We start from the raw sequence: 14,327 nt of genomic DNA on the forward strand, positions 1-14,327 counted from the left end.
GAGACCAGTGGAGGCTCTCCTCAGAGGGGTAAGGGGAGGATCATCTTACTCAGTGAATTTAATCAAATACGAAAAATGAAATAATGATCCTTTTTAGATAAAACTATACTAAACGACAAGTAACTGATTAAAACACGAAGGTAGCACCATGGTGTAGACAAATGGTGTGTGGCTGCTATGAAAGTGATCAGGCTGTATTCATTCCGCAGGTTCTGTTGCAAAACATTTCTTAAATAGAAGCAAACGGAACGAAACCGAGAGGGACCTACCTGAATTTCTCCAATTGAAACTCTCGTTTTAGTATGAACTTGCAATGTTTGGACTAACTGTTTGGACTAATGATTCCTGCCAGATCAGCTCGATGCAGGCAAGACTGCAAAGCAGTATTGAATGTGTCGCCTTGATTACTCCAATTTGTCTCTCGACCTACGCACCTGTATTATAAACTTTCATTTGTGATGGGTATAGGCCTAAACCTATCAACAACAAAAAACGTCCTCCCTAATCTTAAACGGCACCGACTGCCACTGGTGCACACACACACACACACACACACACACACACACACACACACACACACACACACACACACACACACACACACACACACACACACACACACACACACACACACACACACACACACACACACACACACACACACACACACACACACGTCCTATAGTGCACACCTGGCATTGCTGCTAGTGTCTGAGTTTAGATCCCAGTGTCGCCTGCATGTCAGAGCACAGCTGTGCGTGGATGTAAGAAGGGTTGTGCAGAGGTCAACTCCAACCACTGAGATGAGGTCCATTGTGATCTTTCTGGTTGAAACAACTTGTCATGAGCTTCCTTGAATTTGGAATCTCTTTCAACATAATGATCTTTTGCCCTGTACAACGACCCCTCAAGAGTATTTTGCTACTTTAAATGGAGTAAATTGGCAATAACTCAGTTTCTTTATTTTGACCTGGCATTGTGCTACTTATGTAGTAACCCATGAAATTAGTCAGACTGTTTCTTCCCAAGTTCAACTGTTGCAGCCTCTGATCTGCAAAATACACACGGCACGTACTGCTGCTTTCTCTGCGTGCTCATTTCTTAATGCTAGAAAAGAGTGGAGGCTGCTGAGGGGAGGACGGCTCATAATAATGTCTGGAATGGAGTGTAACGGATGGAATGGAGTGAATGGAATGGTATATGGTTGATGCCATTCCATTGACTCCAGTCCAGCCATTATTATGAGCCGTTCTCCCCTAATCAGCCTCTGCTGGAAAACGGTTTGTTTCAATCCTCATGCCATTGTGTGTCTGCCTCACATTTATTTCTCCTTGAGTCAATAACACAGTATCTGGAGTGTTATTGGCTCTAGTCACTGAATCAACATTGTTCAGACTTATTCTCAAAAGTCACTGAATTCTGTCACAAAACACATGCACTACACATAATCCTGAATAAACAGATCTGAAACAAGGAATGAATGTAGCAGATGGCTTGTTACCAGGAGGAGATTGGCATAGTTTGATAGGCATGGTTTGTTTTGCAACGAGGAAACAATAACCTGCGCCTGTACATAAGAAACATGGCTCCCAACAACACAGACAAGAAAGTAACTGTCAGCCTGTGACGGGCTGCCGACGCATTGTCCTCCTCTTTCTGTTCAGCCTGGGCTCCCTGTGACACAAAATCATTACACGACCCAGTACACTCTGTCTTACCCCCTCTTTATTTTTCTACAAAAATATTCCACCTTAGAAAAGACGGCTGAGAAATGTACATGTTTTTTGTTGTTGTAACTGCCGTAGAACTTTTCACCTCAAATAGATCTGTATATATAGACTGTAAGTAAATATATCTTAGCAATATTAATAAATCTAGTTGTGTTTTGAGTGGGTGACTATCCTTAGAGATAGTTCATGTTAGGAGAGACAATGGAGAAGGAGAATGGCGCAGCTGGGTGACCGCTGGGTATCGCTGCCAGCTGCAGTGGCCACTGGCCTGACCAGACCAAGGCATCATGAAAACCCCATCAAGCACATCCCCGAGTAGGGCTCGACCACAATCCCTCTGTGCTTATTACAAAAATACATCCTAATAATCAATGCTAATGGGTTACCCGCTCTGATAACGGCAGGAGGTGCGACTGTATCTCAGCTGAGAACAAAAAGAAAGATACAGGGGCAAAGGTCTCAAAAGGGCACGCGAGTCTAGTCAGGGAGAGAGTCAGTGTCATTACAGGAAGTAGTGTCCATTCCATCCAGATAGCCCTGACATTAGAAACTCAGTGAGAGAACAAGCTCACACATTACCAGTTGAATGAGTGAGAGGAGACAGATACATTTGTCCAGCTAGCTCAGACTGTAAAAAACACACATGGAGTGGTCTCTGTGTGTGTGTGTGTGTGAGGGTTCTTAAAGTAACTTTCCAGTAAAAAAAAAACATTTAAAAGTTAGCAGAATTTTAACTCATACGCAAATAATGCTGTTGACTCATCCTATACTAGTATTTGTGGCCAAAGCATACATTGGAGGCAAAACACTTGAAAAACCCAACCTCAAACAGTAAAAAAAAAATGCTTGGTTATTTCCTTAGAGAGGATGGTCATCTTCCTGAGGAGGATGAGCTAGCCATTCAGTGGTCTAGTCGTGTGAATATTTTTAATGACCGGTATACGCCAACACCATTCTGTTGTTGGGGCACGCCCCACAACATTCCAACAAAGAAAAGCTGCTTTTTAACAGAATACATTTTTTGGGGGAAGGAAAACTTTCACTAATATTGTAATTAATAATAGGTCATATTTCACTGAAACCCCAAAACACTGGAGAGTTACTTTAAAGCTCTTATAGTGATTGCACGAACAAGGGGACAGGGAGCACAGCATCCCAGAGGACCACTCTCCTTCTAGACTGCTTAGTCACGGAGGGACATTTTGCTATAAACTTGTTATCATTATCATCATCAAGTTGATATACTATTTCCATTATCGTCATGTTATCACATTTCTAATTCAATCCAGTATCATAATTTAAACATCATTCATTTGAAAGCATATTGATACATTGAGAAAGATTTGGTATAATAAATAAAACAAATTAACAATGAGGATCCCAAATAAGATAACAATAACAAAAAAATCCTCCAGTCATTGTTTTGATTCGATGGTGTAGCTGGTCTGGCAGAACCCAGGCAAAAAGCCCCTTAAGCCACTCCCCCGCTCTCAGCAGATTGGCTGCTATACTTCCTGTCACAGAGTGAGGCCGCTGCCCTCTGCTTACATCATAGAGGGAGGTAGGATAGTACCCCAGAGACAGTCAAGAGGGCAAGTAGCCAGAGGGGGGAGGGGGAGGGCTGGGCTCCCAAGGGCGAGGCAGAGTTGGAGGTGCAGGAGCACACCTCGTAGCCGTTTTCGGCGTGGTCGGCGTGGTGCTGCCCGTGTAGCCGCGTGTTAGCCGTGTTATTGGCCTCTGTGGCTGGGGAGTCCGACTGCATCTCTGTACACACCAGCCAGTCCTTTCCTATGGACCGTGGGTACCCAGCCTCCACCTCCATATCGCTGCCCACCACACGCCAGTACTCCTTCCCCTTGAAGAAGTATGAGGAGCCTTAATGAAAAGAGGAAGAAGACAAAGAGGCTGCATAAGTGAAAAAGAGGGTGTGACGATTGATTTTGCTATGGTAATATATCAGTCACTTGATTCTGTCTCGCTGTTTTTCGTCCAGTCCCTCTCTCTATTCACCAGTTTGTTTTCCCACACCAGTTCGTATTCCCACAACAAACTTTCATTCTCTTCCTCTCTCTCAAATATGATCCTCATCTGTCTCCTGTGTCTCTACAAGCAGCTACCTCTTCCTCTCTCTCTCTCTCTCCCTTCCTCGCTCTTATCCTCCCTAGCACTATCTCTCCCACTCTTTCCATCCCTGCCACCACATCCACCTCTCTCCCTGAGGTCTTTGATGTGCTTCCAGTTCCCAGGCCCCCAGGGTCCACGTGTGTATGTATGAATCCTCTGGTGGCTCAGACTGTCATTTTTACGTGTGTCCTGTGCTCACCGACATCAAACAGCTCCGAGCAGGACCTCTAGAGTTGGCAACGGTACAGAGCCCAGCACATGGAGGCAAGCGCTTACATACACTCAGCCACAGGAGTCGCTACAGGGGAGAAAGGATCTAACTGGCTCATGTGGAGACTCGGCTGGAGCTTGCCATCCCTGTAGAGTGAGTGTGTAAAATGGCTGTTTGTGTTACTGAAGAAGGGGTATTGATAACTTTTGGTCACTATACTGTATGAATATGTTTGATAAGCTATTTTATGTATTTGTAGCTACATTATATGCTTGTTTGTGTGTGTGTGTGTGTGCGCTTGAGTTTCTGTGAGACAGATAGAGAGGTGAGGGCTGTATACTGCATGTGTGCTTTGGTGTGATATGACTTACCAATGACTTACCGACTGATTGTACTTTAATTACTGTTAGACTGGCCCTCCACTGGTTAGGGTCTGACTGAGATAGGCATGAGTAAGGAGCTCACTGCTGAAAGTACTGTGCAATAGCTGGGACATGATGCCCTAGCATGCCCCCCCCCCCACACACACACACACACACACACTCCAGCTGCAGGCGATTGCTGCCATGACAACCCAACAATGAAAACACAGGCTCAGCGATGAAAACACTATGGTTGAATCCCAAATGACACCCCATTCCTTATACAGTGCACTACTTTTGACCAGAGCCCTATGGGCCCTGGCTGACATTTGGGATTCAACCATAGTGTTTTCATCGCTGAGCCTGTGTTTTAAATAGGGAATAGGATGCCATTTGAGACACAGCACCTATCACTCCCAGATCACACTCCAGATCAAAAGACCGAATATCAAATTACATGTTAGGGGCCGTCTGCATTGAGGGCTTTAGAATGCATAGCGGCTCCACCAGGACTGTGGTTTAGGAAGGCTTGACTGACCAATGACCTGGGCTGTTTTTGACTAGATTAGTCTCCAGTCTGAGAGTTAGAGGGCAAGGGGCTTGGAGAGGAAAAGGACCCAGTGTGGGTTAGTAGTGGATATACTGTAGAAGTAGACCTGTCAGGACCCTGAGGGCAGGCATGAATGACATACACTCAGGTACTCCATTCTTTTTTACTAATGCTTCCATTATTTTTGTGTACTGTCAAGTGCAGTGTACTGAATGTGTTTTTCAGCTTGTATTTAGTTTTACGAAGTGAGCGATATGTGTATATGTAGTGAGTAAATGTGTGTGTTTAGTATGTTGATCTGTGTGTGTCTAATACCCACTGTCAGACCATCGCATGGCGTCGTCTAGTGGGGACGGGATCCCCTTCCACAGTGTGCTGTCTTTTGGGTAGCCCTGATCCATACGCCGTAGATGGTCGTCATAGCGCCAGTAGCGGTTGTCCTTGAAGAAGTAGGTCTTGTCATTGTGGAGCCACACAAAGGCCGCGTCTACACCCTCCATAGGCAAGCCGAAGTCACTGATTGGCCGAGGATAACCCTCCTCCACGTTGTTGTCCTTGAATATCCAATACTTTAGTCCTGAGGAGGCGGGACAAAGGAACGTCAATCAACGAGAGTGAACTGGATAACTTGTTTAATTTAATTGAATGAACTGAATGAATAACTGAATGAAAGTGACTTGTGATTAAATGTGTTTTGTGATTCAACTATTTAATTGACTGAAATATAAAGATTCAGGTTTTACCAAGATACAGGTTTTACCAAGAGGTGTTCTTGTTTTTGTGCTTTGGTAATCTTGATTGTATTTTAAACTCTGTTATCCACAAAACCGTCAAAAACACCCAAGGCCAATGATGACACACGTCCATCAATGATGACACATGAAAGCAGCAATCAGCAGTTACACAATAACAAAGTGTTTCCCTACCAGTGTTTTGGTAAAAGGCTGAGGGATGCAGCTGGAGAAATGTAACCACTCTGAAATTCATTGACAGAGCTATGATCATCCATGATATAAAATGATAGTTTTAACCATGTTTGTGGCTATATAGTGTTTGTTTACATTTGCTTTATTTACAAACATCGGAGTAAAACTAGCTTATATGTTGTGTTCTGATGTGGTGTGACAGTTGAACTAATAAGCTAAGTTATATCTTTCAAGAATCAATGGGCACCGATCATACATTTATAAGTTCACAAATGGAAGTAGCAACTGATAGACCTCTTTTCATGTATTTCTTAGAACACATTCATCTTCCATTGACCAGCCCATCATTGGGATCGTAGCTGACCTCCCTGCCTCAACCACGGCCACGGCAGAGTTTCAGAGTTATGTACCTTTGAAGAAGACGATCTTGTGGTCCCCAGGTCTCTCGTAGACAGCGTCCACACTGTCCAGGTTGGTAGGCAGGCCTCTCCAGAACCTGTGGGTCTGAGCCGGACGCAGAGACACCAGGTGCTTCTCCCCGCGTCAGACGCCAGAAATACTTCCCTGGGAGGAGGAAGAGAGAGAAAGTAAAATAAAAGTAGGAAGGAAGTGGAAGAGAGAATACAAAGTCCTTCTCTCTCTGTTTAAGTGTTTGTGTGTGTCTGTACAGGACTGTATGTGGAGTGTGTGTGTGTTTGTATGCATTGTATGTGTGTTAATTGTAAAATAAGATAAATGGTCCACAGGGAAAACACGTGTGGACACCTCAGGGCATATTGTACCCAGGCAGGCACACAGCTGGCGGAACCAACCAAGCGAACAGGGAGAAGCAGATTCAGCCTAGCTCCCAGTATCTGTGTCGGACTGCCTTAGTCTAAGTTTGTCTGAGTTTAGTCACAGCCTGTGCATTATTACTTTGTAATCTGCAGCTCTACAGGGTATTAACAGCGTCCATACATACTTAACTTTAATTATTACCAGTTCTCTTGAGGTTAACCAATGTTAATTAATATTTTTTTTGTTGCGAGAGAGACCTGTCTCATAAAACCTTATAACTGGACAGTAAAATGTATCCAATTGATTGTGTGAGTCAGATGGAACTGGGGGCCCCTCTAGGGCTATCCCCTGTTTTGGTGTGAAGGTGTGTGTGGAACTCAGCGAGATATGCTTGGCTGGGTTCTATATTGATCGCAGGCAGCGCCACACTCTGTTTTTTCTCCTTTCTGGCTTCTCTCTGTACCTTTGAAAAAGAAGGCCTCTCCACGAATCTGGGCCACTGCATCGAAGTGACTTGTGCACCTGTTAGGGGCATCTCGTGCCGGCCTAAGAGAAGAAAGAAAGGGAGAGAGGGGGAGGGGAGAGAATGAGAGAGAGAGGGGCAGCGAGAGACAAAAGTGAATAATATAATTAATTGAAGAAACTAAGACAGAATGTTCTACACCAAACCACTTCTCTATCCCCAGTCAGACGTACTGTAATGTGTGTATGTGTTACTATGCCAGTCTAAATCAGTGTCTTCTCATCTTAAACCAATCTGTGCGTGTCTCTGTTTGTTTCATGTATGCAAAGCGCCCATGCACACTATATTTGTGTTTATTTTCTGCGTATGCGTGTCAATTAAAAAACGAGCCAAACATCAGAGGAGATGTTATCGTCCTGACGCAGGAGACAGAGGTCCTCACACGCATTATCCCCGTGCTAATGACTGAGTAAAGCGCTTGACGTGTCCTGGCTGCAAATGACGAGGCAATTACAACGACAGGGCTGCTTTTGTGAGACGCTACTCGCCTAGATCCTTATTAACAAAGATCTCCATTCAGGGCTTATTAACAGAGGAGCTGCGAAGAGACTACTATATTAGTGACCTTTGTCGGGCTAAATCCACCTTCTCCACACATTATCCAGCAAGATGAAGTGGAGGAGAAATGAGAAGGGAAAGCTACAGAAAAGAGGACAAAGTCTCCGCTTTGTATGAAAATCTATTACATTAGATGAGTGCTGTGTCATCTGGAGACTGGATTTGGTATAAATGGACTCATTTTGTACTGTTAGCACACGCTTGGCTGTACTTTACTGTGACTCGAGAACAAGGTGAAGTAAGGACTGCTATCTCTCACTGCGGCAGCGTTGTGACAATGTCCAAACTCGCTGACCTCCAGGACAGATGGATGACTGAGGGAGAGAAAATGGGTCTGGAAGTTTCTGAGCTTCAGTTTGGAGGTATACAGGGGTGTGTAGATTTAATGTGTCTGCTTGTGTGTCCATTTGAGTGTATGTGTATGTGTGTGTGTGTGTGTGTGTGTGTGTGTTTGTGTGTGTGTGTGTGACTTACGGGACAGTAGATCTGTTCTCAGGGAGGTCCAGTAGTACAGGTGGGTCAGCGGTCTGGGAGGGATCATCAGGACGCGTCGTATGAGACACTGAATCTCTCACCCCTGGGAAAGATGAGGGCAAAGGTCAAGACAACAGCACTTTGACACGCAACCCCACATTCAGATACAGATATTCAACACATAGGCTGCGTTTACACAGGCAGCCCAATTTGTATATTTTTTTCACTTATTTGTCTTTTAACCAAACAGATCAGCTCTTTTGCCTGTGTAAACGCAGACATACAGCCCCAGCATGACTCAACATGGTCTCTCCCTCCCTCCTTCCATCTCTCTCTCTCACCCTCCCTTTCCTCTTTGTCCTACCTTGCCCTCTAACTCGAGTCTCTTCCCTTCTCCCCCAGCCACTTATCCCCTCTCACCTATCAGTCTTCCTATCCTCCTCACCTCCCTCTCTCTTTGCCCCTCAAGTATCTGTCTTCCTCTACTCTCCTCCTCTTCTACCTCTCTCAGTAGCATGGCACATAGTGATAAGCAGGGCCTGTGCCACAGGGATGACCAATTAAAGCCCTCTCTTCGCTCCTTGCATATAAACAAATCAATTCTGCTTCCTGTGCCGAGGCCTTGGGTTTTATGCTCTGCACCGCCCATGTCGTGCTGAGGGATGGGCGGCCACATCCCACTAGGAATCATAGGAGACATTTGCAGTAGGAGACATTTGCAGTGAGTGGTTGAGGGGTGGTGGTAGGTAGGATTTTCTGCACAGCATGTGTACATAGAAGGGATGGCAGGATGCCAGTCCAGTGATCTGTGTAAGTGAGGTAGGTGAGGTAGGTGGGGGCAGGTATAGAAGAGTTATGGAGGAGTAGCTAGGCAAGAGGTGTTCAGATGTGTGGGCCGAAGGATAAAGATGACTGAAATAGGAAAGATAGGAGGAGAGTGGAGGGAGATGACTGGAATATGTGAGATGGAGAGGGGGAGGAGAGAAAGAGAAGTGTTGGTTATAGGAGAGAGCTGGAGAACGTACCGTAGAGCTGCCAGACGCGGACCTTGTCCTCATAAGGGAGGTCGTACTTGAGTGGGTCCCCCACAGGACCCTGGTAGTACGGCCTCATGATGGACTCTATTGCTGAGGTGTGGGCCAGGCCAATAGCATGACCAAACTCATGCACTGCTACCGCAAACAGATCCATCCCGTGAGAGTCTGAGGAGAGAGAGCGAAAGGATAGAAGTGAGAGAGATAACGGTGAGATTTCTCCATCCATTGGAGCAGAGAAATGCTTTAATAAAGCTTTTGTATCATCAACACACCCCTCACTGATAGACAAGACAAGTCAGACGAATGTTGTGTTGGACTGCCCTAGAAAGCCTTGGCTTGAGTGAACTGGAATGGCTAATAGAAGCAGCAGCCTATGAGGAGGTAGGCCCCAGGAGCCGAGAAGAGAATCAGACGATAGGTGACCGAGTTGATGCGACTCAGGATCTTGAATGGTCCTACATAGCGCAGGGCGAGACTCCGAGAGTACTTTTAAGCGGAGATCACTGGTGGACAGCCACTCCCGCTGACCAGGTTGGAGGAGCCGAAGGGGCCTTCGTTGTCGGTTTGCCTGGTGTTGTTATCAAACAGAGGAGCGGAACAAGGAGGATTGCGCTCTGGTCCAGGTGCGGCAAATTTGTCAAATGAACGCCTCTGCTGAGGGCACCCCCGCTTCGGCCTCCTGTTCAGGAAACGGGAGGGGGTGTGAACCCAAACTGACACTCGAAAGGTGACAGTTCAGCAGTGTGTTGAGAGCATATTCGGCCCAGATGAGGAACTTGCCCCAGTTGGTGACTTGAGTGGAGACAAAACAGCGGAGGAACTTCTCCAGCTCCTGTTTGACCCGCTCAGTCTGCCCATTCATCTGTGGGTGGAACCCAGAGGAGAGACTACCGACGCTCCCAATAGGGAGCAGAAGGCTTTCCAATACCGTATGATGAACTGGGGGCCACGGTCCAAGACAATGTCCTGTGTGAGTCCTTGTAGTCGAAAGACATGGCTAATCATGAGATCAGTTGTCTCTTTGGCCGAGGTCAACTTGCATAGGGTGATGAAATGGGCGACCACCAGGATAGTGGTAAGCCCTTGGGATGGAGGTAACCCCATGATAGTCTAGGGACAGGTGGGAACCAGGGCCGGTTGGGGATGAGCAGAGGTTGGAGCAACCCAGCCCGTTGCTGTCATGAGGACATGCTTTCGGCACAGATGAAGCAAGCTGTAACGAAGGATCTGAGATTCTCAATCATGTTTGGCCACCAGAATTTCCGCCTCAGGAACTCCAGTGTCCGATTAACCCCTGGATGCCCTGTTCATGGAGAGGAGTGTCCCAATTGTAGTACTTGAGAATGGGCTGAGCGTGGAACATAAAGTCTGTTAGTGGGACCCCCGCCGGGGTCAGGTTCTCAGTCTGGACTTGTCGGTCCATGATCTCAATACTCCATACTACATTTACATTTACATTTAAGTCATTTAGCAGACGCTCTTATCCAGAGCGACTTACAAATACTACAGGGGCCACAATGCGGGAGCTGGCGATGATGAGCTTGGGGTCTTTCTCCTCGTTAGAGACATGTTGTTGGGACAGGGCGTCTGCTTTCTGGTTCTTGGATCCCAGGTAGTGTGAAGTTGAACCTGTTAAAAAACCGAGCCCACCGAGCCTAGCGAGTGTTCAACCTTTTCGCTTCTTGAATGGAGACCATGTTCTTGTGGTCCGTCCAGATTACGAAGGAATGAGGTGCCCCCACCAACCGGTGTCTCCACTCGTCAAGTCCCCACTTAACTGCCAAGAGCTCCCGGTTGCCAGCATCGTAATTGCATTCCACCTTTGAGAGCCGCTTGGAGAGAAAGGCACATGGGTGCAGTTTCCTGCTCCCCTCATTCCGCTGTGAAAGGACCGCACCTGCTCTGGTATCCGAGGCGTCCACCTCTACCATGAAGGGACGAGCAGGATCAGGATGAACAAGGATGGGTCCGGAGGTGAAATGTCCCTTGAGCTCCTTGAATGCCCTGTCAGCCTCGGGGGTCCAGCAAAACCGGGTATGGAACTGACGGGTTAGGGCTGTGAGAGGCGCTGCCACCACACCAAAGTTGTGTACGTCTGTAAAAATTGGAAAACCCTGGCCTTGTTTGAGTGAGGCGGGACGGGGCCAGTCGGTGACCACCGTAACCTTTACAGTGTCCATCTAGATGCTGGCAGGAGAGATAATATGAGAGATAATATAGCCCAGGAATGAGACTTGGGATACGTGGAACTTACACTTCTCTATTTTGACATATAGCTGACTCTGCAGGAGGCGTCTCGGGACTTGGCGGACATGCAGGATGTGTTCTGGAAGGGTCTTGGAGAAGATCAGGATGTCGTCGGGGAAGTACAGCTCCCGCTCAGCCCAGTCAAAACTGTTCGCTGCTCTGGCCCCCCAATGGTGGAACAAACTCCCTCACGACGCCAGGACAGCGGAGTCAATCACCACCTTCCGGAGACACCTGAAACCCCACCTCTTTAAGGAATACCTAGGATAGGACAAGTAATCCCTCTCCCCCCCCCTTTAAGATTTAGATGCACTATTGTAAAAGTGACTGTTCCACTGGATGTCATAAGGTGAATGCACCAATTTGTAAGTCGCTCTGCATAAGAGCGTCTGCTAAATGACTTAAATGTAATGTAAATGGGTAAATAAAGACCAAACGATTCAACATGTCCCTAAGAGTGTCATTGACCAATGCCGGTAAATTCAATAATCCGAATGGCATGAATCATAGTGGCCACTAGGGGTATTAAAGGTAGTTTTCCATTCATCTCCCTCCCTGATTCTCACCAGATTGTAAGCATTGCGGAGGTCCAGTTTGGTGAAGAATTGGGGCCCTTGGGCAAGCTCCAAGGCGGAGGACATCAGGGATAGGGGGTAACGGTTCTTAATCATAATCCTGTTCAGCCCTCGGTAATCGATGCAGGAATACAGATCCCCATCCTTCTTTCCCACGAAGAATAAGCTTGCGCCAGCTGGGGATGTTGAGGAATGAATGAAGCCTGCCTCCAGCGACTCCCGGATGTAGTCGTCCATGGATGCTGCTTCAGGGGCCGAGAGGGAGTAAAGAATCTGAAGAGGGATGGGGCATTTCACACAGGGATTTGTAATTCTCTGGCAAGGTCCTGATCAATGGCTTGAATATGGTGCTGATGGTTGTCCCAGTGTAGGGTCACCGGTAGTGACAGTCAGTGACTGGGTAGCCTGGGAGTGACTACACAGCTGGTCAGGGTCTCCCCCTGTCCTGGCGAGCCCCTGTGTTTCCCGTAAGCATTGGTTGGAGGGAGTCGGTAAGTGGCCGGAGAGTCTCTGATATTTGGGAAAGTTGTTCTTGCTGTCACCCCAGCAGTGCTCCTTGGTGGGTCCATGTGTAACGGTTTTCTGTATGGGGAAGAGAGTCGGACCAAAATGCGGCGTGTAGATTGCGATCCATGTTTATTCAACTGAAGCAACACAAATCTAAATACAAACACTATAAGACATAAACGTAACGAAAACCGAAACAGCCTAATACTGGTGCACATACACACAGAACAAGGACATTAAGACACTAAGGACAATCACCCACAAAACCCAACACCAAACAGGCTACCTAAATATGGTTCCCAATCAGAGACAATGACGAACACCTGCCTCTGATTGAGAACCATATCAGGCCAAACATAGAACTAGACAAACTAGACATGTAAACATAGAATGCCCACCCAGCTCACACCCTGACCAACCAAAACATAGAAACATACAAAGCAAACTATGGTCAGGGTGTGACACCATGCTGGAGGCAGATGCTTGCTGTGACATGAGGTAGGACCCAGGAGCAGAGAAGAGAACCAGACGAGGAACCAGTGGTTTAGAAAAAACGTAAATACTTTACTTGGAAAAAGTTAAACAGTAGGTACATAGTAAAACTGGGACAACAATAAACACTAGGACTCGAAAACCTACTCAGGAGACAAACACACACAGCAAACAAATCAAACATCTGCAAAGGGTAACAGAAAACACACATCTCTTAAAAGGGAATCATAATTAGTAATAGAAAACACCTGAGTGTCATAATAGTCTCTAGGGCGGTCTCTGCCGCCCTCTTCTGACAGGTGGAACCATGACGCCAATCTCCTGTTTCTGTAGCGTGAGGCAGCTTGATGCACAAGTACACCACCTGGACAGGATGCTAGTCTTTTGCAGGGCCTTAACCCCCATTGATCTCCTTCATGTTGAGTGTCAAGCAAAAAGCAAAGAGTTTTTACAGTCTTTGGTATGACTCAGCCGAGAATCAAACTCCCAACTTTTCAATCTCAGTGGGACACAGTGTTTTTCTCTTATTTCTAAACTCATCTTCATATAGTTACAGTTAAGGAGACTGGCAGACAGGCACAGAGGCTTTTAATGCTTTTAGGGTAGTGGTGCAGAGAGATAGTTATGGAAATGCAGCCTGATCCACGAGCTGTCAGTCACAGACGAGCATGGAGGGACACATGGAGCGAGGGCAGCATGCTAGAAATACCGTTCCTCTCCTCCACGGCTGAATTTGCTTTAAAAAAAGAAGGAAAACCTGTTCGTCTGGCTCTGCTAAGCGAGACCAAGAGTTCTAACCTGTGGCTAAGAGATTTCGATTGCGGCTCTATCCTTCACCAAACTCGGTGTGGTGTGTGTTAGTGTGCCACAGCTAGCTAGGTTCCCTGGTGCTTTGTGTGTGGCTAGCTTTAGATTAGCACAGGCTTGGCTGCATCTCAGGGTCATGCTGAAACACAGACAAATGAGAGAGTTGGTGATAGATTCACTCCTGGTTAGTGTAGCCACCAGGGCGAGGAAAGCCCAATTCATGTTGTAATCTAAGGGAGCACATTGTGGAGAAATGGAGGAAGGGATAAAAGTAGGGAGAGCGGTTATGGTACCATTTCCTTTACAAGGAGTATGTATGCAGGGTGGAGGAGGAAGCATCTGGGCTGGGTGGCAGAGAGAGAGAGAGAGAGAGAGAGAGAGAGAGAGAGAGAGAGAGAGAGAGAGAGAGAGAGAGAGAGAGAGAGAG

The 14,327-nt window shown here is 46.7% G+C and overlaps 1 protein-coding gene across 1 annotated transcript in view; it reads right to left on the reverse strand.

The window, feature by feature from the left end:
- Window positions 1–984: 984 nt before the first annotated feature.
- Window positions 985–14,327, reverse strand: part of LOC124017491 (matrix metalloproteinase-17-like) — a 64,978-nt gene continuing 51,635 nt past the window's right edge. The window contains 7 exon segments of the mRNA XM_046332703.1: window positions 985–3,605; window positions 5,297–5,554; window positions 6,314–6,440; window positions 6,442–6,467; window positions 7,144–7,226; window positions 8,236–8,338; window positions 9,261–9,437. Coding sequence (XP_046188659.1) covers window positions 3,280–3,605; window positions 5,297–5,554; window positions 6,314–6,440; window positions 6,442–6,467; window positions 7,144–7,226; window positions 8,236–8,338; window positions 9,261–9,437 — 1,100 coding nt within the window. The 3' untranslated portion in view covers window positions 985–3,279.

The sequence above is a fragment of the Oncorhynchus gorbuscha genome, unplaced genomic scaffold (assembly GCF_021184085.1).
Source record: "Oncorhynchus gorbuscha isolate QuinsamMale2020 ecotype Even-year unplaced genomic scaffold, OgorEven_v1.0 Un_scaffold_26:::fragment_2:::debris, whole genome shotgun sequence".
Lineage (NCBI taxonomy): Eukaryota > Metazoa > Chordata > Actinopteri > Salmoniformes > Salmonidae > Oncorhynchus > Oncorhynchus gorbuscha.